Below are 26,345 nucleotides of genomic sequence, written 5' to 3' on the forward strand. Positions count from 1 at the left end.
TTATGTTTAAACTGAAAGTGTCTCTAACAGCAAGCTTCATACTTGCCTTTTTCTTTTAATCCCAGGATCCGTTTCTGCAGCAGAAAGACAGGTCTAAACCGCAGAGAGAAAGGGGCAAAGGCCAAGAGCCCTTAAGAGCACAGACAGGGACCAGAAATGAAGCCAAGCCACGGTACAGTGCAATCAGAGGGCTCCAGTTATAAAGTGACTTGGAATTTAGGTTTTACTTGGAGTATGTTAATGGAGACAGTAGAGGGGAGTGTCCTGAGACCCTGGGAGCTACATCCCTTCAGAGGCTTGGGGCGGTTGTGTGCTGAACCTGGGAAGGATAAGGGCACACTGAGTACTTCAGGGATGGGCCGTGTGTGTCTGGGAATGGGGAGAGGTCAAGTAAATCCAGTGGGAAAGAGCTCAGCCCCTGGAGAAGGACAGCAGGCATGCTCAGCCCTGGCAGGAAGGACTAAGCACCTAGGGAGAGGGAGCACAGTGAGACCCTGGGAGAAACTCTGCATGGAAGCTGTTGTGTGGAGTGAGGGGGTGGCCTTGCATTGCTCATTAGCACCTCCCTCTGGCCATTGCAGACATGAATGAGTGCCACGAGTGCAAAGCAACTTTAGACTATAAGCAGCTAATAAAGCTTTTCCACTTGACAAGTACTTGTAATTAGCTGATGTAAACAGAGAAAACCCAGACCACACGAAGAAGAGGAAAATGAGCATTCAGTAGTATGGAGAAAGGCAATAATATGACCAGTCTGGAAATATGTTTATCACATTAAGTAAATTACAGGGATACGGATTTGTTGGCCTGCGAGACTCTCCCTTTAACAACATGAGCTCTGTTTCTTTAAGGCTGGAAAATGCACGTATCCCCAGAAGGGAAGACAGGCAGCCGTCTCTTACTTCTTTACAGAAAGAGAAGGCAAAAGAAGCAAAGGTTTTGCAGGAGGAATGGCACAACCAAAAGATGGATTTACAAGCTCAGGTACAGTGACAAAACTCTTAGTGACATTACATAGTAGATATGCTCCTTGGCTTGTGAGACATCTGCAGCAGTGAATTTTGTCATGGTAGCTTTTCGGAAAAATCTGTTGCTAGTTATTTAGAAAATGTAGCAATAAAAAAAAAAGGGAATGAGCATACAATAAATGGCCCCATTGCCCCCAAAAGAGAAAGCTGTAATTCTAGTTACTCATATGGTAAATATTATTTCTCCTGTATTTATTCGTTAGGGTGAGCGAGGGAAATCACACAACATAAGTCTAGGATGTGATGCACAGAACTCCCATTACCACTAATGGGAGTTTTACACTAAACTCTTCATCTACCATTTTGTCAGTGGACCCTTCAATGTCACAACTCAAATGCCACTCAATTAACTGTGCTCTTGAACCTGCTCTTTGAATTGTGCCCTTCATTACTATGCAGCCTGGACAATGGGCTACCCACATGAGCGGGAGATGATTTGGGAAGATAAGAGATCAAAGCTCTGATGCTTTATTTTTTTAGTAAATTACTTGATGCAGGTTAACCAGACGGTTGATGGGAAAAGGATGGTAGTGTTTCATTATATTCTTTCTGGGAGGGTATTAGCATCCCTGCAGAGCCCACAGAATTGCTCCATTTTCCACCAGTCTAACACCTCCATCCTCAAGGTGTTCTGTGGCATCCACCACTCTACAAGCTGGCCATGATTTTCAGAGCTAGATAAACCAGCAGGATCATCGTTGAGAGAAATAAGGGGCTCTCTCCCACCAGGAAATGAATGTCCTGTTGTTTTCATAGAGCATCACATGTTCATAAAATATAGTAAAACTGAACACACTTTCTTCAGATGAGTCTGTTTGATGCTGTGAAGCAGCTGAATGCAGTGGTTTGTACAGTGCATAGCACAGTGGGGTCCTGACTAGGGTTTGTAGGTGCTGTAGTAATACAAATAATAATTGATGAGGCTAACAGCTAACCACAGCCTAGTAATTGTACCATTGTTGAAGGTTGTTCAGCTGAAGCAAACTTTAGACCAACAAGCAAATAACTTCAAAGAATCTCTGAAGGAGCAGACGCTACAGTCCAGCAAAGAGAAAGAGAAGCTTTTGCAGGATCTTCAAGACACCATTCAACAAAGCCAGACTGTTAAAGCACAGCTGGAGGCATCACATCAGAGAGCTCTACAAATGCTAGAGAAAAGCAAAAATCAGGAACTCAAGGTAGTTTTGTACTGACATTGGTGCTGTTTATTTTTATTTTCTTATTTGGTTCAGACTTAAATCATCTTAGGGTAACTATAAGCTGAGAGATGATTCTCTAAATTAAGGTATTTCCAGTTATCCTAAAGATGGGTCAATATTATTTCAAGTAACAGGCTACCCTGCTGTTCTGATTGCTCACGGCCCTGCTGTTGTGCTTTATTTCTTTATGTCAGTGCTTGAATATAGATCACACTGTGAATGAAATGTTTTTATAGAAATTATCTGAGCCTGGCCTCAAAAATAAGAGGAAATTCCTAAGAAATATATATTTTAAGCATATTGTTAATAGGACTCTGACTTTTTCAGGTTCATCCATAACTACATAGAATACTAATTTACAATATAATAAACTGATTATTATAATAATGTGTACAAATTAAAGAAAGTGTAAAAAAATCAATTATACAAGTGTAAAAATCACTGCTTTTAAATGTTTATGTAGATTTACTTCACTGACAAAATAATAATCAAAGTTCATACTGTGTATTGTCCTAAAGGGAGGTTTCCATTCAAGAAAAAGGTAAATTTTAAAATATCCATGTAATTGTGACATTGACTTCATATCCATATTGCACACCGGTGGTAAATTAGCTTTTCTAGTTATAGAGTAAAACCTCAGAGTTACAAACACTTTGGGAATGGAGGTTGTTTGTAACTCTGAAATGTTCATAACTCTGAACAAAACGTTATTGGTAGTTCTTTCAAAAGTTTACAACTGAATATGAACTTAATACAGCTTTGAAACTTACTATGTAGAAGAAAAATGCTGCTTTTAACCATCTTAATTTAAATGAAACAAGCACAGAAACAGTTTCCTAATTTTGTCAATTTTTTTTTAAACTTTCCCTTTATATTTTTAGTAGTTTATGTTTAACACAGTACTGTTCTGTATTTGCTTTTTTTTTTTTTTTTTTTTGTCTCTGCTACTGCCTGATTGCGTATTTCCAGTTCTAAATGAGGTGTGTGGTTGACCAGTCAGTTCGTAACTGGTGTTCGTAACTCTGAGGTTCTACTATACATGGTATAACCATCCCAGGAGGAATTTAACTTAGACCATTTGTTTACAGATTCTGCCTTGGACACTTGGAAAACCACAATGAAGTCAGTCAGGTGGTACAGATCTAATTTAGGGGAGCATTAGGCCCTCTGAATGTCCCAATCACATAGTGCCATATATTGCAGGATAGACTCAATCAAAATTTCACTGACAAGGGCATGTTTTTTTTGTCCAAGTATGGACCAAGTAAGGACTGTAAGTTTTGGCCAATATATACTAATAATCAATAATGATGAGGCCTTACTGGAAGCTGAAGAAAAATTACCTTTCTAATGACTAATAGTACAATCTTCAACATTTGTGTTTCACAGTTGATACAAACATTGAGAACCTCTCAAATTCTACTATAAGAAGTCTGGAAAACTTCTTCTGTTCCTTTGTTGCTTGGTTTTATTTTTTCTTGAGTCTTCTGCTAATCTTGTGTTGATGAAATATCAACATTTGGTGACGTTGCAAATTAAATATGCTGTGCATATGAAGGGTCTGATTCACCTTGCATTAAAGCTGGAGCAGCAAAGTGGTGAATTAGGCCCTACATATATTTATCTTGCTTGCAGGAGGCAGAAGAACATTTGAAGAAAAAATATGATGACAGCATCAAAATCCAACATCAGTCTCACAGATTGGAAGTACAGGCTTTGGAAGAGAAGGCAAAGAAAGAATTACAGGGTGAACTTGAACGGATACAAAAACAGCAAGCTGCATTGATAGGTATAACGAGCCACGTGTCACACAGAGCTTCCTACTTTATTATAATTTGAGAAATGCTCTGGTCATTCCATGGATTCCATGCCCTGCAAACCCAGCTCTTTGTCAGCTCCTGCTGTATTTCCCAAAGTTTTAACCATACATTCTTATTGTTAACTTAGCTCCTAGTAAATCAGTAACGACAGCTGGAAATTTGTGGGATTTCCTTTGTTTCTTTTACATCAGGAATGATCAGCCGTGGGACAAGTGTGTCCCACTGAGTTCTATGATGCTGCCAATGGCAGCCTTCATCATACTGTCTGTGATCTGCAAATATCTCAGCCTAAAATGCTCAGGTCTAGATGCAGCATTGCGTGCTGGGACCTGTGGTCTCTTTGCACAACACCTTAAAGCTAAGAGGCTTCATTTGAGCCCCTTTCTGCAAATTAAGCACATTCCCCGTAGGGTGACCAGAGGGCAAGTGTGAAAAATCGGGACGGGGTGAAGGATAATAGATATATATAAGAAAAAGCCCCCAAAATCGAGACTGTCTCTATAAAATCAGGACATCCGGTCAGCCCCCAGGTTCATGGCAAATTGCCAGCATAGCCCTCACTTGAGTAAAATCTGAACACTCCTGATTACACTTTAGTCTTTTCTTTTGCGATTGCTTCAGTCTTGATTGTTTCTAGCCAGTGTGCTTTACCTGGTACTGGGTCATAAGTTAAGTGTTTGGAGGTTTTTTTCACCTGGCAAGAAAGTGGGGAAAAAGTGAAGCTGAATGATGCAAATGTTATCATGTTTACTTTTAAAAAAGCAATACTTGTGGGGAGCACACTATTTTAATTACTATTAAGTTGTTTGTCATGTGAAATAATAAGAAAAAATCAATATATTTCATTGTATAATAAAATTATTTAGACCCATTTAACAATAAATAACTAGTAGCCTAAAGCCATTAAAAAATGGACACTCTACAGGTGGGACAAAGTGATGCACAGGTCTCCTGCTGGCCCTCTGTAAAGTGACGAATCTCACTCAGAGGTGAAAGAAGAGGAGCAGAAAAAGTGAAGCCTGTAGGAGTACTCACATGCTAGGAGTTAAGCACAGGCTTTGCTGAACAAGGGCCAAAAAGAGGAACCAAGCCTGTGTGAAGTTAAAAACTACTTATTCATTTACAGAAATATGAAAAAAAAGTGGTGTTAGAAAATCAGCTTTTCACTTGATGTTGGTAGCTGGCTGTACAGAAAAGAGAAGGTGGGAAGTCAGAAATGTGTGTAAGAACCTTATGTGAGATTCTAATTTGGTTACTAAGGAGGTGTTAAATTCAAAGAAAAAGGATCCATCTTTACCATTCCCTAGGAAGTATTCCAGACTATTCCAGCTCACTGTTAAAGGGGCTTTCTTGTTGAAAAAAAGAATTATATGAATATTCTTAAAGATACCATCCCCTGCAACCACAGCTGGAAAAATAAAATCAAATGTAAGTTTAAGCTTTAGGCAATTTGAGGTTAAAAGATTAATATTTCATTTACTTTCCAGGGTACCCTAAAAACTAATCATGACAATAATACATTCTGTATAAACACCTCTCATATTTTAGAGAACTGTTCATAGATTTACATGCTGGTTGACTTTATTTTAGTGTAATGTACACAGAAATATCTCTTAATGTACCTCTCCAATATGAAGTAAAATAAAGAATAGGCCGAATTCTACCCACTAATGCAACACCATTGATTTTTAAGGATTTTGAGTGATTTGAGTTGGCTGTGGTGCAGACCAGAATTCCTGTAGAGCTCAGCGATACAGTATGTCTGCTCCTGCTCTGATCTGCTTCCACTCCCCCCCCCCCCCCCCGAGCCTGGTCCCACTATGCCTCCTATGCCAGGGACTATGGTTGGTATAGAGCCATTTACGTCAGCCCTATGCTGCTCCTACTACATGTGGGGCTCCTTTACAATCCTCTATGCACCACTGGTATTACATAAAGGGGACTGGGCAGGTGATTTCATAGAGTTTTAAGGCCAGAAGAGACCACCATGATCATCAGTCTGAACTGCTGCATAACAAAGGTTATAGAACAGAGGTGGGCAAACTACGGCCTGCAGGCCACATCTGGCCTGTGGGACCATCCTTCCCGGCCCCTGAGCTCCCAGCTGGGGAGGCTAGACCATGGCCCCTCCCCTGCTGTGTCCCCCCCCCCCCACAGCCTTAGCTTGCTGCGCTGCCAGGGCTCTGGCCTGCCGCTCCTGCTGGGCAGCACAGCGACGTGGCTGACTCCGGCATGGTAAGGGGGCATGGAGTGGGGGGGTACTGAGGGGCAGTCAGGGGACAGGGAGTGGTTGGATGGGGCAGAGGTTCTGGGTGTGTGTGTCAGGGAATGGGGGGGCTGGATAGGCATGGGAGTCCCGGAGGGCCTGTCAGAGGTCGGGGGTGTGGATTGGGGTTGGAGAAGTCAGGAGACATGGAGCAGGGGGGGTTGGGTGGGTCAGGGGTTCTGGGGGGGGCAGTCAGGGGACAGGGAGGGAGCAAGGGGCGGTTGGATAGGCGTGGTAGTCCTGGGGGGCCTGTCAAGGGTTGGGGTTGTGGATAGGGGTTGGGACAGTCAGGGACAGGGAGAAGGGAAGGTTGGATGGGGGTGGGGTCCCGGGGGGGTGGGCAGTTAGGGGCAGGGGGTCCCGGGAGGGGGTGGTCAGGGGACAAGGAGCAGGGGGAGTTGGATGGGTCAGGGATTTTGAGGGGGGCAGTCAGGGGGCAAGAAGTGGGAGGGAACAGGGGCCAGGCTGTTTGGGGAGGCACAGCCTTTCCTACCCCGCCCTCCATATAGTTTTGCATTCCCGATGTGGCCCTCAGGCCAAAAAGTTCGCCCACTCCTGTTATAGAACGTTACCCACTGATTCTGGCATTAAGGTCTTGTTGTGGAAGCACAATAACCTGTGGTTATTATTTAACAGATGACTTATACCACCAGGCCCAACAGGCTCCTCTTGTACAGAGCATGGGGGGTACTTTAGCCGATTGCTGCAGAGGAGCACGTGGATCAGACAAAGACTTCTCTTAGAGGAGAGTCTATTGATAGAGATTCTCTAAGTTTTAGTCAGGAAGAGAGGATGGGAGAGGATAAAGTATGGGCCAGATCAGACGAGAAACAGTCACATAAAAAAGAATCTGACACATCAGAAAAGGGCAGACAAATAAACAGTGACAAGTTTTTAAAGTGCTTGTACATAAATGCTAGAAATCTAAATAATAAAATGGGTGAACTAGAGTGCCTCGTGTTAAAGGAGGATATTGATATAATAGGCATCACAGAAACCTGGTGGAGTGGGGACAATCAATGGGACACAATCATTCCGGGATATAAAATATATCGGAAGGACAGAACAGGTCGTGTGGGAGGTGAGGGGAGTGGCACTATATGTGAAAGAAAATGTAGAATCAAATGAATCCACATGTTCCATAGACTCTCTATGGATAGTAATTCCATGGAATATAACAGTAGGGATCTATTATCGACCACCTGACCAAAACAGTGATAGTGACAATGAAATGCTAAGGGAGATTAGAGAGGCTATCAAAATAAAGAACTCAATAATAGTGAGGGATTTCAATGATCCCCATATTGACTGGGTACCTGTCACCTCAGGATGAAATGCAGAGACAAAATTTCTCGGTACTTTAAATGACTTATTGGAACAGCTGGTACAGGACCCCACAAGGGGAAAGGCAATTCTCGATTTAGTCCTGAGTGGAGCACAGGATCTGGTCCAAGAGGTAACTATAACTGGACGGCTTGGAAATAGTGACCATAATATAATAACATTTAACATTCCTGGGGTGGGAAGAACACCTCAGCAGCCCAACACTGTGGCATTTAATTTCAGAAAGGAACTATGCAAAAATGAGGAGGTTAGTTAAACAGAAATTAAAAGGTACAGTGACTAGAGTGAAATCCCTGCAAGCTGCATGGACACTTTTCAAAGACACCATAATAGAGGCCCAACTTAAATGTATACCCCAAATTAAAAAACAAAGTAAAAGAACTAAAAAAGAGCCACCGTGGCTTAACAACCATGTAAAAGAAGCAGTGAGAGATAAAAAAGCATCTTTTAAAAAGTGGAAGTCAAATCCTAGTGAGGTAAATAGAAAGGAGCATAAACACTGCCGAATTAAGTGTAAAAATGTAATAAGAAAAGCCAAAAAGGAGTTTGAAGAACAGCTAGCCAAAAACTCAAAAGGTAATAACAAAATGTTTTTTAAGTTCATCAGAAGCAGGAAGCCTGTTAAAGAACCAGTGGGGCCCCCGCATGATTGAGATACAAAAGGAGAACTTAACGATGATAAAGTCATTGCGGAGAAACTAAATGAATTCTTTGCTTCAGTCTTCACGGCTGAGGATGTTAGGGAGATTCCCAAACCTGAGTCGTCCTTTGTAGGTGACAAATCTGAGGAATTGTCACAGATTGAAGTGTCACTAGAGGAGATTTTGGAATTAATTGATAAACTTAACAGTAACAAGTCACCCGGGACCAGATGGCATTCACCCAAGAGTTCTGAAAGAACTCAAATGTGAAATTGCGGAACTATTAACTATGGTTTGTAAGCTGTCCTTTAAATCAGCTTTTATACCCAATGACTGGAAGACAGCTAATGTAACGCCAATATTTAAAAAGGGCTCTAGAGGTTATCCCGGCAATTACAGACCGATAAGTCTAACGTCAGTACCGGGCAAATTAGTCGAAACAATAGTAAAGAATAAAATTGTTAAACCACATAGAAGAATATAAATTGTTGGGCAAAGGTCAACATGGTTTCTGTAAAGGGAAATCATGTCTTACTAATCTATTAGAGTTCTTTGAAGGGGTCAACAAACATGTGGACAAGGGGGATCCAGTGGACATAGTGTACTTAGATTTCCAGAAAGCCTTTGACAAGGTCCCTCACCAAAGGCTCTTACGTAAATTAAGTTGTCATGGGATAAGAGGGATGATTAGGAGTTTGGAATGGGTCCCATATGAGGAGAGATTAAAGAGGCTAGGACTTTTCAGCTTGGAAAAGAGGAGACTAAGGGGGGATATGATAGAGGTATATAAAATCATGAGTGGTGTGGAGAAAGTGAATAAGGAAAAATTATTTACTTGTTCCCATAATACAAGATCTAGGGGCCACCAAATGAAATTAATGGGCAGCAGATTTAAAACAAATAAAAGGAAGTTGTTCTTCACACAGTGCTTAGTCAACCTGTGGAATGCCTTACCTGAGGAGGTTGTGAAGGCTAGGACTATAACGGGGTTTAAAAGAGAACTAGATAAATTCATGGAGGTTAAGTCCTGCCCATTAATGGCTATTAGCCAGGATGGGTAAGGAATGGTGTCCCTAGCCTCTGTATGTCAGAGGGTGGAGATGGATGGCAGGAGAGAGATCACTTGATCATTACCTGTTAGGTTCAATCCCTCTGGGGCACCTGGCATTGGCCACTGTTGGTAGAGAGGATACTGGGCTGGATGGACCTTTGGTCTGACACAGTATGGCCATTCTTATGTTCTTATGTTCCTGCTCTTTCCAATCTTATTCAGTGGACGGAATGGTGGCACAATTGAGTGTCAAGGCAAAACTTAATACTTTAACTTCTTCACCTCCTACTGCAAAAGTAGATGTGTGCATTGCCCTATGTCTGGCCTCTTACCTCCTTCTCTCCCTGATAAGTCTTTTGTTATTGTTGCTAGAAACTCTGAGGATGGAGCTGTCGGAGCAATACGCATCCTGCACTGGTCACAAAAAACAAATGGAAGAACTCCAGATGGAGCTGAAGAATGTGAGAGCACTGAAGAAGCAACAGGCAAGCTTCCAATTTTTATGTCCTCGACATACAGTGTGAGGTGGTGAAAACTCTTTTTTAGGTTTTAAATGACACTATTCCTGTTTAGAACCAGATGGGGTCTCCTTCCTTTGAGTTACAGTCAAAAGGCATTAGCACTATTTATCAGCATTTTGGTGGGCAGATTTGTATTTCATACAGCATTTTGAGAATATGATCTACAACAAAAATAAATATTCAGCCAAATGATCAGTAATTTCAACATTCATTGTGTATGTCGGTAGCAGTGGGGATCTTACTGCACTCACATTTCATATTGGAAATCCACAAGCCCTTATCAGGTATTAGTTGAATACGAATGCTACCAGTCCATGAAAAGTGCAGCATTCTGACTAGGAGTCTGTGTAGCTTTCCTCTCATATTCAATGGGAAACTTATAAATGGAGTCTTTCCTCATTCCAGTGTTTGGTATTGTACAGCATTTCATGTGTTTAAAAGTACATGCTCCTTGTTCTTCCTTTAATACAATGTGCCCCAAATTTTCAAACATTTTGTGCCTAACAATAGGCACCTAAAATAAGTGGCCTGATTTTTAGAGGTGCAGCAAACGCAAGAGTACCATTGATTTTAATGACTGCTGCAAGTGCTCAGCACCGCTAAAATTTAGGACAATTACTGATGTTTATTGTTAGGTATCTAACTGTAGATTTAGGAACCTAACTTTAAGCATCTAGTTTGAAAACTTTAACTTGTGTGTGCATGTGTGAAATTTTAGTGGGGGAATGTGTGTGTCTGTACTACATAAGATGAATACATATATATTTTAGAACCCAATCCCTTGATTATATATTAGCCAGTTAATTTCTCATTATATTCAGTTACTTTATAGATTCTTCATGCCATGCAGCTTCCTGGCACCTTTAAAAAGATCCTGACCACTGAAGTTTGTTCATTGAAAGTATTCCTAAAATCTGTTTGAATGTCTTCTGAATGTTGTTTTGACTCATATCCTTAAACTTTCATTGATGGTGGTGGTGGTTGTGGTGGTGGTTTATTTCTGGCAGTTTGCTAGGAACAGAGAAAACAGACCTGAATAACCAAATTTGAAAGTGACAGGATAACACCTTGTAGTGGGGAATCCACCCCTCTCCTGCCCGGAGGGGTTAAAACAGCCATGGAGAGGGCTGCAGAGGGGAAAAGAAAGGCTGACTGGGGGAAGCAGTCACAGGTGAGGCCACGCCCCAGTCAGGCCATGGCTGGCCCTATAAGAGGGCTGAGGGCCAAAGACAGAAACACACACTCTCTCTCTCACTTCCTGAGAGAGATGGACCTGGCTGCCTGGGAGCTGAGAAGGGTACCTGAGGGAGAGCAATGCTGGGGAAGGGCAGAGGGAGCTCCAGCCAGGAAAAAACCCAGACTGCAGGCCTTGCCAAAAGGGCCAAATAGGTCCCGGGGCTGCGGAGGGGCAGCCCAGGAATAGGCAGAGGCAGCTGGTCCAACCCCCCTTGCCGATGAAGAGTGGTTTACAGACTGCAGTCTGCCCCAGTGAGTGGGGGGCTAGATGGTGACTGGCAGTAGCCACTGAGGCAAGGTGGGGATACGGGGTTGGGGCAGGAGCGCCGCCAGTTTTTCTGCCGCCCTAGATGGTGGAAGGTCCCGCCCCGAAATGCCGCCCCCGACAGAGGTGGCGGAAGGTCCCGCCGCCGAAATACCGCCGCGGTCGCCGCCCCCAAATTGTAGCACCCTGGGTGACTGCCTAGGTCGCCTAATGGGTTGAACCGGCCCTGGGTTGGGGGCTCCCCTCGGAAGGGAGACCCAGAGACAGAGGGGTTACTGCTGGGGGCAGAACCCTAGTATACAAGGGCACCGGGGTCCGGGAGGGACACAGGTGAGGCATCAGCCAGCAGAGGGTGTTCCAGAGCTGAAAAAGAGCTAATTCCCTAGACAACCAGCAGGAGGCGCTGTGCCAGTGAGTCGTTGCCCTGCCATACACCTGTACTACATAAACCATGCTGTACATCATAAACTTTGTGTTTGAGTTGTTTTATTCACAACTGAATCTCTCGATCATGATAACCAGTTGCAATCCTGTGAGAACCTCTGAATATTTAATTAGCAGATAAAAAATAGCTAATTTTGGCCTTTTTCTTAGGTAGGAAGTAACCAAAACCAGATTACATTTCTTAATGAGGAACTAGAGAAATGTCAGAATGAGATTGCTGGGCTCAAGAAAGAGAATTCGCTTCTAAAGGACACAATGGAGCTACTCAGTCCAGACTTACAGAAGCAAAAGTCTACACAGCTTCAGGACAAGGAGAAGCAACACAGGTCTGCCTCATATTCTTGCCCTTCACAGGTGCCTCATAGAGGGTCAACATATTTCTAACATCAATATTCCTCCAAATGCTGTAAGAGATCTGAATTTATCCTTCCTAAAGAGAATTATATTTTAGGCTTGGAGCTTTTCAAAAGCAGTCTTCACTTTTTGCAGTTCCTAACAGTGCAGCCAGCATTCCCCTTCCCGGCTGCGTTGAAAATATTGATGTTTACTGCTCCATCCATCTAAATACATGACATAGAAATGCGTCCTTTGTAGCCACCCAGGAGTGATCCAGGGAACGCTATTTACTTTCATATTATAGTGAAGGGAACTAAAGGTTGACCAGTCCAAAACTTCCCCCATGCCCTAAACACTAAATTCATTTTAAATGTCCGACTGAGAACTAGTATCAGCCTTCCAAAATAAGGGCTTCCCACAGGGTTAAAAAACAATCTCTGCTCCTCAGCTAGTAACCAGCCAAGTGTTTAGACATCCCAGGGACTGCTTTTGAATGATACTTGAAGTGACCCCTGCATATATGGGGCTCAGTTATGGCTGAGAGATCCAGGACTGCACTGGGGAGGGAAAGTGGCAGTAGCTATTGGCATTGTGTCTATAGAGGCTAGGAGCAGACAATATGACTCCTGGGCAGAGGGAGGAGCACACTCACTGGTGAAGATGGCAATGCTGCAGGATTGGAAAATGTGTAGTGTGTTCTCCCTAAATAATAGCCATAAGCTAGTGTGCAGGGGCAATAGGGCACAGGATCATAGCCCAGAGGTGTCCCACTGGGGCAATGGATACTGCTGCAGTGCTTGCAGTCTCACCCCCTTGGCACGCAAGGGCTGCAGGCTATCTCCTGCTCTAGAGCATAAGGGTTTCCCTGGGCTGGTGCAGCCATCGTGTTTTGGCTCATAGTTTGTGTTGTCAGATGCTCCCGGTGTGGTGCTCTGTTCTGGTCAATGTTGATATCAATCGGCTGCATGCGTGTGTTCCTTCTGTGTGCTGCCCCGGCTCTGCAGACCCTGAGAGAACCCCCAATGACCACAGACTCTAGTAAGGTACGAAGGCACCCGGGCCAGGTTTATTGTCAAACAAAGCACAGTAATAGTTCCCTCTAGACCAGTGGTTCCCAAACTGGGGTTCGTGAACCCCTGGGGGTTCTTGAGAAAAAATTCTCTAATGGTGGCCAGAGCTGTCCCTAGGGACCCCGGGCAGCATGGGCCCAGCAGCCCAGAGCCCCTAGACTTCCAAGAGCTAAGCAGATCAAAGCAAGCATATCTATCACACTGAGGAGATATAAACTTCAAGACTCCTTATAAGAAATGGAAAGGGAGGTGGATATTTTTTGCTGTTATTAAAATTAAATAGGCAGCTAGTGTTGTTTTTAAAAGTATTATGAAGAACAAATTTAAGCTTTGTTGTAACATGTGTTGTTTGCCTGGACTGTTCAAGACCTGAATGCTTGTGTAGGAGGAACTCTTTGAGTTGGCTTCTTAAATACCTTCATGCTGTTTCACATCTGATAATCCTTGATGAAACGTAGGATCCTTGTCTTATAACAGGCTTATTCAAAGTGATACAAGCTATGAAAGTGAGATCTTGGAAGAGTGTTGCCGTTTTCATAATGTAATAAAAATACTGTAATGATAAATAATTAATAATAAATAGTGGGTAATAAGCATGTCATAAAAACAAATTTTATATTTCCACGATCACTGCTTTTATAATTTATATTCAGGTAAAGGAGAAAATCCCTGGAAATGTTCATTTTTAGGAGGTGGTTCGCGAGACTTGACATTTTAGTGAAAGGGGTTCACAGGTTGTTAAAGTTTGGGAACCACTGCTCTAGACTTTACAGGACATACTACGAATATGTACCCCCTGGCAATGGACTTAGCTCAGTCAGTGGCGGGAGTCTCCACTGCCCCCTAGGCTGGACAAAGACATCCACTCAGGGGTGCATTCTTATATACAGGTACAAACAAGTTACACATCGCTCCTGATGTATTGAGGTGCAACCCCTCTACGTAGCAAGGTACAACCCCACTACGTAGCAAGGTGCCGCCTCTCACCTTGTATATGTTGATTCGAACAAAACAACTCTATCCATCATATTACCCTTTTGGTGCTGTCATTGGGATGGGTCAGCTTGTTCCTTGTTATCTGTGTGGAGTGTACAAGTATGCGAATGTTCTGATATCTGGTGTCCAGTACCTTTTAGGTATGTCTCTTTTTGCAGCATCAGCCTTTTCCTTGCCAGCTTCTGTGAGCAGGGCCTGCCTCTGGCTCACAGCTTAACTTTGCTTTATGTTAGCAAAGTCTTGACCATTACTTTAGTTCAGATCTTAGACCTCATACTGGGCCTCTAATACCAAGGTTTATATCTCAGGGCCTCTTCTTACTACAGTTTGTAAAGTGTTTTGAATGCTTTGGGATTTATTAGATAAGGGAAATGCGGTGGACCTAATATACCTGGATTTCAGTAAAGCGTTTGATACTGTACCCCACGAGGAATTATTGGTTAAACTGAAAAACATGGGGATCGATATGAAAATCCAGAGGTGGATAAGGAATTGGTTAATGGGGAGAATGCAGCGGGTCGTATTAAAGGGTGAACTGTCAGGTTGGAGGGAGGTTACTAGTGGAGTGCCTCAAGGCTCAGTTTTGGGACCCATTTTATTTAATCTATTTATAACTGACCTTGGAACCGATTGCAGGAGTGGGCTGATAAAGTTTGCGGATGATACGAAGGTGGGAGGCGTTGTAAATTCGGAGGAGGATAGGGATATCCTGCAGGGAGACTTGAATGAGCTTGTGAATTGGAGTATCAGAAATAGGATGAAATTTAATAGTAAAAAGTGTAGGGTGATGCATTTGGGGATGACTAATAACAATTTTAGTTACAAGATGGGGACGCATTGGTTAGAAGTAACGGAAGAGGAGAAGGACCTAGGGGTCCTCGTAGACCGCAGGATGACTATGAGTCGACAATGCGACGTGGCGGTGAAAAAAGCCAATGCTGTCTTGGGATGCATTAGGCGAGGTATATCTAGTAGGGATAAGGAGGTCCTGCTTCCGTTGTACAAGGCGCTGGTGAGACCTCATTTGGAGTACTGTGTGCAGTTCTGGTCTCCCATGTTTAAAAAAGATGAACTCAAACTGGAACGGGTGCAGAGAAGGGCCACTAGGATGATCAGAGGAATGGAAAACCTGTCGTATGAAAAGAGACTAGAGGAGCTTGGGTTGTTTAGTCTGACAAAGCGAAGGCTGAGGGGGGATATGATTGCTATCTTTAAATATATTAGAGGGATTAATACAAGGGAGGGAGAAGAATTATTCCAGCTTAGTACTAATGTGGATATGAGAACGAATGGATATAAACTGGCCGTGGGGAAGTTCAGGCTTGAAATTAGACGAAGGTTTCTGACCGTCAGAGGGGTGAAATATTGGAACGGCCTTCCGAGGGAAACGGTGGGGGCGACGGAGCTGTCTGGTTTTAAGATTAAGTTAGATAAATTTATGGAGGGAATGGTTTAATGGTAAAACATAGTAGTCAAGGAAAACCAAGCAATGGTAGGTAAATAGTATAATGGCTGACAGGGGTCAGGCTGGAGACTCTTGCCTATATGCTCGGGGTCTTACTGATCGCCATATTTGGGGTCGGGAAGGAATTTTCCTCCAGGGCAGATTGGCTGAGCCTCTGGAGGTTTTTCGCCTTCCTCCGCAGCATGGGGCAGGGATCTCTAGCAGGAGGGTCTCTGCCAATTGAAGTCACCTAAAACAGGATTGGGGACTTCAACAGAAGAGTCCAGGGAAGGGGTAGGGACGGTTTTATGGCCTGCAGCATGCAGGGGGTCAGACCAGATGATCATAATGGTCCCTTCTGACCTTAAAGTCTATGAGTCTATCTTTGAAGGAAGGGAACTACCTGAGCATCACTCAGCATTGCTAGTGTTGTAATGAGATTGAGGGATCTATAGTCACATTTTCAGAAAGCTTCTCCACTGGTATAGAATGCTTGTCCATAATTACTCAATTTGTATGACAGTTGGGCACCAGCCACCTGACAGGCCCTTTAAAAATCTGACTAGGATAGTCTAGAAAGAGACCTCAGAGAACATATTGAGAAACTCATTACCTTCAGGAGTGCCTGAGTAACTCTTGGCTTTTACCAGTCAGTAACTAATTAATGAATGGAAATGAATCCTCTTCTTATACCCTTTTGGAAGTTACTTGAAGGTGACTTTAAACTTAGTCAAGAATTAAAAAGAACTGGAGACTTTGCAACAAGATCAACAGAAAGAAATGCAAACCACAGAGTCTGATTTCAACAGCGCTTCCAGTTACCTTGGAGGTATTTGGAACCTGTGTTCATGAAGGAAATAATTCTTCACAATCTGATAAGATGATAGGAAAAAGGAACAATGACCTGAGGCTAAAAAAGGAGAAATGCAGGATAGACACTAGGGGAAATGTTTGAGGTGTAAAAATTACCAACAGAGAAAGTATCTGGGTATTAGGATAAGGGAAATAGTTCAAATGGCCTCATTACAGTAGCAGAATGCAAGGCGTAAAAGTGGATGACCAAAATGGTCATTGCTGGTCATAATACCAGTTATTTAATTTCAACCTCTTGCTAACTCATAGAATGGATCAGACAAGCAATTGGTAGCATGGCATGAGGTACAATGCATGTGCCCGCAATCACAGGCATCCTGGATTTTCTTTTTGCAGATCACACATTGGAGGAGCTGGGATCTGAAGCCCTTGTTTGGGAAGGATAGTAATAATATTTTAAAATGTAAGGTGCCATATGTGCATGTAAATTTGATACTGTTCCTTTCAGGGCATTGACTCTCCCTTCTTTTTTTCTTTAAGTTGTTTTTCAGTTGGAAGCTCCGACTGATGACTATTGTAGCCTGCAGTCATGTCTCACATAAGTTGGGGGTGGAAGCACAGAACAGGCCCACCACAAAGAGGAGAGAGATTTTTATACACCAGGTTATTATAACTGCTGTTATTGAAAGTTTTAATTGCTAAGCAGCAGAGCAAATTCTCCTAGAACTGAGGTAATGAAATAAGATTTCTAGGGTATCATAAAAATGTTAAGTATCAGAGGGGTAGCCGTGTTAGTCTGAATCTGTAAAAAGCAACAGAGGGTCCTGTGGCACCTTTAAGACTAACTGAAGTACTGGGAGCATAAGCTTGCATCTGAAGAAGTGAGGTTCTTACCCACGAAAGCTTATGCTCCCAATACTTCTGTTAGTCTTAAAGGTGCCACAGGACCCTCTGTTGCTTTTTATAAAAATGTTAGTGTGTGTATGTATATGTACATAAGTTGTCATGGGCCACACTTGTAAAAAATGGGCTGAATTTTTTAGTTCACAGTTGTCACCAAGCGAGGGGCTGTGTGTGAGAGGATCAGATAAACATGAAAGTCTGTCGTGCTCAACGGGATCATTTACAGCATTAGTGACATTTATAGTATTAGTCCCATAATCTTGATGTCAAACCAAGTGTCAAGTATTTCTCATGTGGTACCATGGTCAAATTAAATGCAGTATCAAAGAGCTTCAGCTTAAATTTCCAGATCCCTCAAACAACTAAACATAAATATTGTTAACAGGGAATTCACATAATATATTACTGTCACTTTCAACCTCAAGATTGACCGTTGTCCTTGATGTTTCTCTGGTGCTTCAAGCCAATTACAGCCAGAATGCCAACAGCATCATGTGGGCCAGGACCCCTTTGAACACAAATGCAACTTAGACGAGGCTCAGATCCTGTAACCCAAAGCATCATTTGCCTCTTCTCAGAGCAGCTTGCCATCCTCATTCCCAGGAGAGTCACGCAGTGGGGTCCAGCTTTAAATTCCAGTGGAAGCTCTTGTAGTCTTATCTATAGTTAAGGGTTCCTTTAACTAATTACCCAAGCCAAGGAGAGGGTTTACACCTGCTGTAATCTGTGAGAGTTCAGCCCCAAGATCGACTATAATAGAGAGGTTTTCAATAGAAGAGGGACCCCCTGGTGCACCACATTGTCTAGACAGTGCTCTTTCTGTAATAACTGGTTGGTTAATAAAAGTAAACAGCAACACACACCCTGCAATCTGGTAAAGGAGAGAGAGGCCATACAGAACACATAGTATTTGCATTACCCACACCGTGCCTTGCAAAAACCAAGAAATGTTAGTCATCATCCTCACCATCAGTAGTTGTGAATCTGGTGTCTCCCCCAAGGTACGAAGGCCAGCATACAACTTTTGTAAAGTGTTACACTGACGGCCACTGGGGTTCACACATTTATGCAGGTTTCTCCCCCTTTTCCTTATTTGAACTTCCATACTCCACTCTATTGGAGTGTTCTGTTTTTCATAGGCTAATTCATTAGTTCACTTTATACTCATTAACATTTGTCACTTTATCACCATAGTAACAGGTGATTACCTTAAGGAAGTCTCTTAACATTTCATCCCAGCTGCCAACAATCATCTTGTGATGTCTTCTGATCTGTTACGATCCAAAGTCAGCAGTTATTTTCAAAACATCAGCATATTTATAAAGATAATTTAGCATAATTTATCCTAAGGCCTAATTTGACTAAGCTTAATATTTTAGAAGCCTGAGGCCCATAGGCCCTGTGTTATAACATTAATTCATATATTTCACCTCAATATCCTAAATATTTCTGATATCTTTTATCCTTGGCTGAACTCCACAGGAGCCCCATCAGTGGGTGCTGCGCATGAACCGTGCTGTGTTAACCCCATCCCGAGCCTAAAAAAATCAGAGCTTTAACCATCAGTAACTCACTAATGAATGTTAAAACACTTGAGACTTACATGATTTTTAACACCATTTTGACAGGCTACTGGAAGAAGACCTCAAAGTCAAGTACCAAAAAGAACTGGACATCTTGAAACAAGAGCATCGTAAGGAAATCCAGAACATGATAGCTGATTTCAGCAGTGCTCAGGCCCATCTCCAAGCAAAGATTGTCTCCCTAGAAACCGAGTAAGTGATTTCAATAAGACACAGCTGCAGTAAGGATGTTTCACTATATCAGTGATAAGTATTAATTATTGTTAATTATTATTTTCATTACATATGGGTGGAATATTTTAAGTGTTGGAATAACAGTGTATTGTAGAACTATTTCCCAGGCACTCAAACAAGGCACAAATATACTCTAATGAAGCATAGATATGCCTGACTCTGCAAATCTATACAAACATAATATCAGTACCAGTAAATTACACCATGCACTATTGCACTTATGCATCTCATCAGTCTTACTAACTTAAAATAATTTACATCATGGGATGATCCCATAGGCCCTGATCCTGCAAACACTTACACACATGCTTAACTTCAAGGGAACTACATACATGAGTAAAGTTAAGCATGTGTGTAAGTGTTTTTAGGATAGGGACCAAAGCAGGAATGGCAGAGGATAAACCATGTAGTTGCTGAAGCTAGATTAGTTCTAGGTTAGATTCAGGGACTAGGAGTCAGGAGACCTGGATTCTGTTCCTGGCTCTGAGTCAAGGTGCTCACATTCTGTGCCTCAGTTTTCCCATTTCACAAATATGGGAAATATCCCTTGGTAAAGTGCTTTGAGCTCTTTAGAGGAAGGTGCTCTGTAACTGCAAAGTGGTTATTAGATCATTATTACCAATTTTGATTTATAAATGTTAAAAAGGCACCTCTGAAACAACAGACACTCCTGACATCAGTTAAAAAAACAAAATAACTATTACTTAAACTCACAACCGCCAATGAAACTCAATCCCCAACAAAACTCCCCACCCCCAGACACAAACTGACTCCATCACACCGCTCCCTCTGCTAAAGCCTGAATAAAGCAAGGCACCTTTCACCATGCCCTGAAGGTCAGCAGCTCTGGGCTGTTTCAGACAATGTGAAGAATTGGTTCCAAAGCTCAGGGCCCCTCACAAAGAACCCTCTGCTCCCAGCCCTCTCCCTTTTAAATCAAGTGCCTCCACCAATTAGGATCATCAAACAGCAAATGTGAAAAATCAGGACGGGGGTGGGGGTTAATAGGAGCCTATATAAGAAAAAGATCCAAAAATCGGGATTTCTCTATAAAATCGGGACATCTGATCACCCTACCACCAATCACAGCTGTGGTAGTGTGGCACTGGGAGAGGGGCAGTCCAAGCCACTGATTGTTTTATCTGAGTGCTGAGGTACCCACCTCCAGCTGGGGAGGCTAGAGGCTTCCTTTCTCTTGACAATTTCCAGCTAAAACAAAAGAATAAATAAAATATATTCTCTACAGTGCATTGCTCACTATCACCACTTGTAGCTTATATGAATTTAGGCCCAAATCCTGCTACCACAGTCCCCTGTTCGTTCCTGTGCAGAGTCCTATTGACAACATGAGCTGGATACTACACCTAGTGTACACGGTTGACTTCAGCTGAACTTTGCCCAGGAGCGGAGGGGGGGCACATTCATGTTTAATGTGTGCTTTCTTCACCACATCCCTCTTTTAAAAAAATACAGTTTTGTCAGGGGAGCCTTGAATATTTTCCTGGATTTCAGGGACAGGGTTTATGATGGGTCAAAGAGAGAGAAACCTGGTCTAAACTCTTAGGCCTTGAAAGAGGTTGTTTCCTGATCTGGATGAAAGTGTTTTGCATTTTTTACTTGACACAGACTTAAAGAATTAGAAGAGAAACTGAGAAAGCGAGAGTCCAGGCCAGAAGATATGCACCTTATAGGCTGCTTACAAAATAAATTAAGTGAGAGAGAAGAAATTATCAAACAACTGACGGTGAGCATTCCTTAGTAGACATATATTGTATAATGTGTGTGCTGTCACTGAAGTCAATGACAAAACTTCCATTGACTGCTATGGTACAGGATCAAGCTCTTAATTAATCCAACTGGTATACCAGCAGAGTATTAATGATAAACCTAGGGTGTCAGGCCCATACATTATTCTAAGTACACTCCTGCCCCTTTCCATAGCAGCTTTCCGGCAGAATGAGGCCACTTATTTGACTCGCCAAGACTGAGACATTCATTAGAAGTAACATGAGATGGGAAAACATTCCACTTCCTAAATGTAAACCCCCATGCTGTTAACATGTGACAGTGAATATGCTTAAAAGTATTGCAGAAAGCCTTTCCATCTTTTAATAGTCTTTTCCATTGCCAAAGCCCAGGGCTTAGGTCCAGTTCATAATTAACAATTTCAGATTATACTGAAAGGCCCCATCTGCTAGTCATTTCACACAACTCGTCAGGGTCTTGCTCGCTTACTGCTCTGGGCCATTCTGAACATGGTTTTATTTCCCTTCAGGAGGGAAGAAAATTTCAACATTTGCTTTTACCCAGCACTGAATCTCATCGGAATAGATCCTTTTCCTTCAACCCTAATCCTGGATGCTTAACTCCTTCCATGAAGGTAAGACAAACAGTTCAAGTACACCTCTACCCTGATATAACGTGACCCAATATAACACGAATTTGGATATAACGCGGTAAAGCAGTGCTCCGGGGTGGTGGGGCTGCGTACTCTGGCGGATCAAAGCAAGTTTGATATAACGCGGTTTCACCTATAACGCGGTAAGAATTTTTTGGCTCCTGAGGACAGCGTTATATCAGGGTAGAGGTGTACAATAGCAAATCATGTTGTGTTGTTAGTATTTGACCACTTACACATGCTCAGATTCCCTGGGGAGGAACGTACAATAAGTAGATGGATAGAGATTAATTTTTATTCTTCAGTACTTCAGCTAGTTCATTCCTAATATTTCAGCCACTAAACTGCTGCTTTTCAGTAGAAGTGTAATATGCCATAATGTAAGCGAACCTAGAACCAGGTGATGAAGATAATGTAAATTCAAAATAAGTGTATTCATGTAGATGGAGACAGTCTGCTTAGAGATAAGAGCCAGATCGTGTGCTAGGATAAGGGCTATTTCTTGCATATCCCTAAGAACTGGCCACTCTACCCCACTTAGAGTGAACAAGTAGGTTAGCCACCGAATCAATGGCTACACCACCTGTGCAGAATCTGCTCTTCCCTGCTCAACCTTCACCAACTCTTCCATACAGTACCCGCTCTACTGGCACGCTGGAAAAGGAGGCATGTTGGTGGAGGAGAAAGGGAGGCCCAGTGGCTAAGGACACTAACTCAACATGCTGTTCAATCCAAGGGTCTGTATGGCAGCTACTGTAGCTCTAGAGCAGGAGTGACTGCACATGTGCAGCAGTATAGACAATACGGAAGGATTGCCACCAGTGGCTGTAGTGGAAAACAAGTGTATGTCAATGTCAAGCAGTGAGTGTACTTGTTGTCAAAGTCACTTAGACACCCCTCCTCCCCCGCCAGAACTAGTGTCAACAGATCTGGGGATCTATGTGAAGCTAGCAGGGTTGTAGCACTCTAGCAATTTTAAAATCAAGTGACCCAACTGCTTGGGGTGGACACCACTGATCCCTGGGCCTCTGCAGCCTGTTCTAATTGAGCCTACAGGAGAGGTTTTAATTTAAATGTTATAGCCAGAATTTTCAAAAGTAGCTAATAATTTTGGGAGCCTCCATTTTTGGGTGCCCAATATGAGACACCCAGATTACCCGCAGTAATCACTGAAATCCATGGGATTGGCCCAGGGATGAATTTGGCCCATACTGTTTTGAAATGAGCATATGTAGTGTTTATAGTACCATCCGTGTGTAAGAATGTGTGCGTAATATACATTTCTGTTCCCACAATAAAAGCAGAAGAAACTGAACGAGGTGCCAAGCCGTGTTGTCAGTGTTCCGAATTTAGCCTCCTACGCAAAGAACTTTTTGAGCTGTGACTTGAGATCAAAGAGAAATGCCCCTCCAATAACGAAATCGACAAGCTTAGACCAGAGTGCTGGCTGCATCAGGGCCAGCTATCAGTCAGCGCAGTCCTCAGACAGTAACCATGCCACAAGGTAAATGTGCACTTTGTAGAAACTTGATGATGAATTAATTAGTAGTTAGCATTTTTCAAGCACCAAGACAGTGCTAGGTACCTTTTTTTTTTTTTTTTTTTTTTTAAAGCTACAGGTCCAGATGCTCCAAAATGCTGCACACAGAGCTCACTGCAGGATCTGGACCATTGTCTCTGCCTGGAAGAGCTTGCAATTGAAATTCAACATGGCACAAGTGATACTGGTGAGGCTTGCATCTGGCCTCTTCCAGCTCACATGGGCCTAGCTCCATCCATTCCATGGTGTCTAGTAGTTCAAGTATTTTTGGTTATTTCCAGAAGAATTTGAGCAACAAAGTAGTTCTTCCCCCCAAAAAAGATTTCTGAGTTTTAATAAACATTCAAGTAATGGTAGTATTTGTCTCTTTGCTCAGGACACAAGGCAATGAAGCACCCATAACCAAAGATGATCAGAAACAAGACCCTCGTCATCAGGAATGGTTTACTAAATATTTTTCATTCTAAAACCAATTATTTCCAGAGTACCCAGAAAGATGACCTCAGATAATTTCTCACACTCATGTGAAATGTTTAATCAAGGTACTGACTGGAAAAAAAAATTGAGCTGCACACAGCTGACTAGGAATCTAAGTGTTCTTGGCATCTAGGTACTATGGGATTAGAGGGTGGGTGCCTTAGAAATATGTATGATTATTATTGTAAAAACAAAGGCAGGTTAGGTGAAAAAATATGGGTATGTTGTCATATCAATAGCCAGATGTTGCACAGGAAGAGTCCTTCATATCAAGATAGGAACCATTTCACACTTATGCAGGCAGAGTGCTGAATTTGTTCCCCAGTGACTCCTGTCTGGCTCTCTTTTAAGAAAACACCTTAACTTTATTTTGTGCATGTTTTAGTATAAATCATATGTGATTTCATATTTATTACATCCCATGCTTTCTTTCCCTTTTTTTTGCTGTTTAATATTCAAATAAAATAAATTGAAGGGAATTACTTTTAGAGGGTATTTGTTTAATCTGGTAGTTGTTTTAAATTTGTTGTATAGTGTACTGATAGACAATGTCTGCAGGATGCTTTAGAATTATTAATATAATTAGAATTGGGAAGTATCCTTTTTGAAGTTGTATAGACAGCTCATTACAAGATACTATTCATGTCGTTCTCATTAAACATATTTAAGGATCAGTCTGGGAAATTCAGGATAAAATTCAATTATGAATATTAATAAAATATTTGCTTACAGATCAAATGTTTTACACTTTAATTCATTATGCAGAATTTTGAACCAGACTGTGTACAATTCATGAAGTTTCAAGTTTATGAAAGATGGGTATTCAGTATATTCCATCCATGTGTATCTTCAATATGTCTACCTCTGTTATCTAAGCACCGGGTACATCAATTCACTGGGAGGATCAAATCATCCACATCTTACACTGCTTTCTTAAGTGGGTCATTCTTGATTCCAATTGCTCATCATTCTGAGGGAAGATCTGCATAAAGAAACATGCATTTTACAGTAAATCACCTCCCTGAAGCTGGCATAGCTGTGTCTCACCCTGATCTTGGACAGCAAGGAGTTCCACATCTGAGAGCCTACTTCTGAAACACCAGCCAGCCTCCAGGACTTGTGCTCTGTTAGCCTATTGTTCTTTGGAAACAAGTAGTTTGGTTCCAAAAGGGACTCAAGACAATTTAGTTTCAGGACAGAATATTTGGTAACAAAAGGAGGAAATTACAGAAGGGCTATTTACTCTGTTCTGTGTTTGTACAGCAGCTAGTACCGTAGGGTCCGGGTCCATGACTAGGGTTCCTAGGCTTGACTATAACAACACTAATAAGAATCAAGTTAAGAAAATGGTGTGCAGGAAACAAGACTGAGAAGTATCTGTCTCTGACAGTGATAACTCAAATTATACCATTTTGCATGATGATATGTTTCATATAGATTCTATTGTCCTATGACTGAACTATGAAGGATTTAATAGGTATGGTTCTGATCTAAGTAAAGCTACATTAATTGTTCATAATGAACAATTAGATAAATTTTGCTTGTTTATGGAAAATATGCAAGATGTTGTTCTCGGCTATCCATTTATTAATTTCTAACCCCCCTGCCAGGATGCAGGATTTGTTGTGTCTAAACCATCCAGGACAGTTGAATATCCAGCCTCTTTTTGAAATTCTCCAGCGAATGAACGTCCACACCCCCCCTAGGCAGTCTGTTCTTTTTGTCCTACTGTTCTTACAGTTAGGAAGTTTTTCCTGAGATTTAATCTAAAACTTCTATGCTGCAGTTTGAAGCCACTGTCTCCTGCCCTGGCCTCTATAGCAAGAGAGAACAATGAGAGAATATAGAAGGGGGCATAAATTATATGATTTAGGATGGCAATACTAAATGCAGTAGCCTGAAACCACAATGATATAATAATGAAAAAAATGAAGAATATTAGAAACCAGAGCAATTTACCCTTTCAAGGGATGTAGTTTAAACATGGTCATTAGGAAAGGTAAAAGGTAGGCTAGATTAGTATGAATGACGTTACATGTTTTATGGGATTGGATGTGGAATAAAGGGACTTACATCTGTAGGTTGTAAATTTGAATCAATCCCAGGTTAATGGTGATGGAAATTTATTACCTTAGGATGAAGACTGGGTGGCCTATGTGAAATGAGTTGATGATTAGTCCAGGTCCTAGTGTGAAGTTGTCCATCACACAAAAATCACCACCACTAATGACATTAACTGATAACTGTGTTGGCAGAAAGTTTAAGGACTGAATAAGCCAGGGACTGAACTCTCCTCTCATGATTAGAGAGGATTCCTCCAAAACAGAAGAATGGCAGATTGCTGGAAAGATTTGTGAGAGAGCTAGTACTTACTCTGAATATATGGAGAATTTAGGTGTCCAACATTACCAAATCAGCATCAAAGAGCACTTAATAAACAAACAAAACACATACCACTCACTAAAATGGAAGTGTAGAAATGTAAATCTGTGCAGAATGCAAATCTGCACTAATCGTAGAACTGGAAGGGACCTCAAGAGGTCATCTAGTTCAGTCCCCTGCACTCAAGGCAGGACTAAGTATTATCTAGACCATTCCTGACAGGTGTTTGTCCAACCTGCTCTTAAAAATCCCCAATGATGGAGATTCCACAACCTCCCTAGGCAATTTATTTCAGTGCTTAACCACTCTGATAGTTAGGAAGTTTTTCCTCATGTTCAACCTAAACCACCCTTA

General features: G+C 42.0%; 1 protein-coding gene across 4 annotated transcripts in view; it reads left to right on the forward strand.

Moving 5' to 3' along the window:
- Positions 1-24,347, forward strand: part of FAM184B (family with sequence similarity 184 member B) — a 92,548-nt gene extending 68,201 nt beyond the window's left edge. For 2 of the 4 annotated variants that reach the window (XM_034771976.1, XM_034771979.1), the window contains exons 8-18: positions 66-172; positions 852-984; positions 1,994-2,206; positions 3,863-4,016; positions 9,722-9,834; positions 11,966-12,141; positions 19,006-19,152; positions 20,821-20,938; positions 21,470-21,574; positions 22,894-23,096; positions 23,509-24,347. In XM_034771976.1, the coding sequence (XP_034627867.1) occupies positions 66-172; positions 852-984; positions 1,994-2,206; positions 3,863-4,016; positions 9,722-9,834; positions 11,966-12,141; positions 19,006-19,152; positions 20,821-20,938; positions 21,470-21,574; positions 22,894-23,096; positions 23,509-23,599 (1,560 nt within the window). In that variant the 3' untranslated portion in view covers positions 23,600-24,347. Of the gene's footprint in view, positions 1-65; positions 173-851; positions 985-1,993; positions 2,207-3,862; positions 4,017-9,721; positions 9,835-11,965; positions 12,142-19,005; positions 19,153-20,820; positions 20,939-21,469; positions 21,575-22,893; positions 23,097-23,205; positions 23,320-23,508 lie in introns of all 4 variants that reach the window. The other 2 variants (XM_034771977.1, XM_034771978.1) reach the window with 2 other exon arrangements.
- Positions 24,348-26,345: the final 1,998 nt, after the last annotated feature.

The sequence above is a fragment of the Trachemys scripta genome, chromosome 5, assembly GCF_013100865.1.
Source record: "Trachemys scripta elegans isolate TJP31775 chromosome 5, CAS_Tse_1.0, whole genome shotgun sequence".
Classification (NCBI taxonomy): domain Eukaryota; kingdom Metazoa; phylum Chordata; order Testudines; family Emydidae; genus Trachemys; species Trachemys scripta.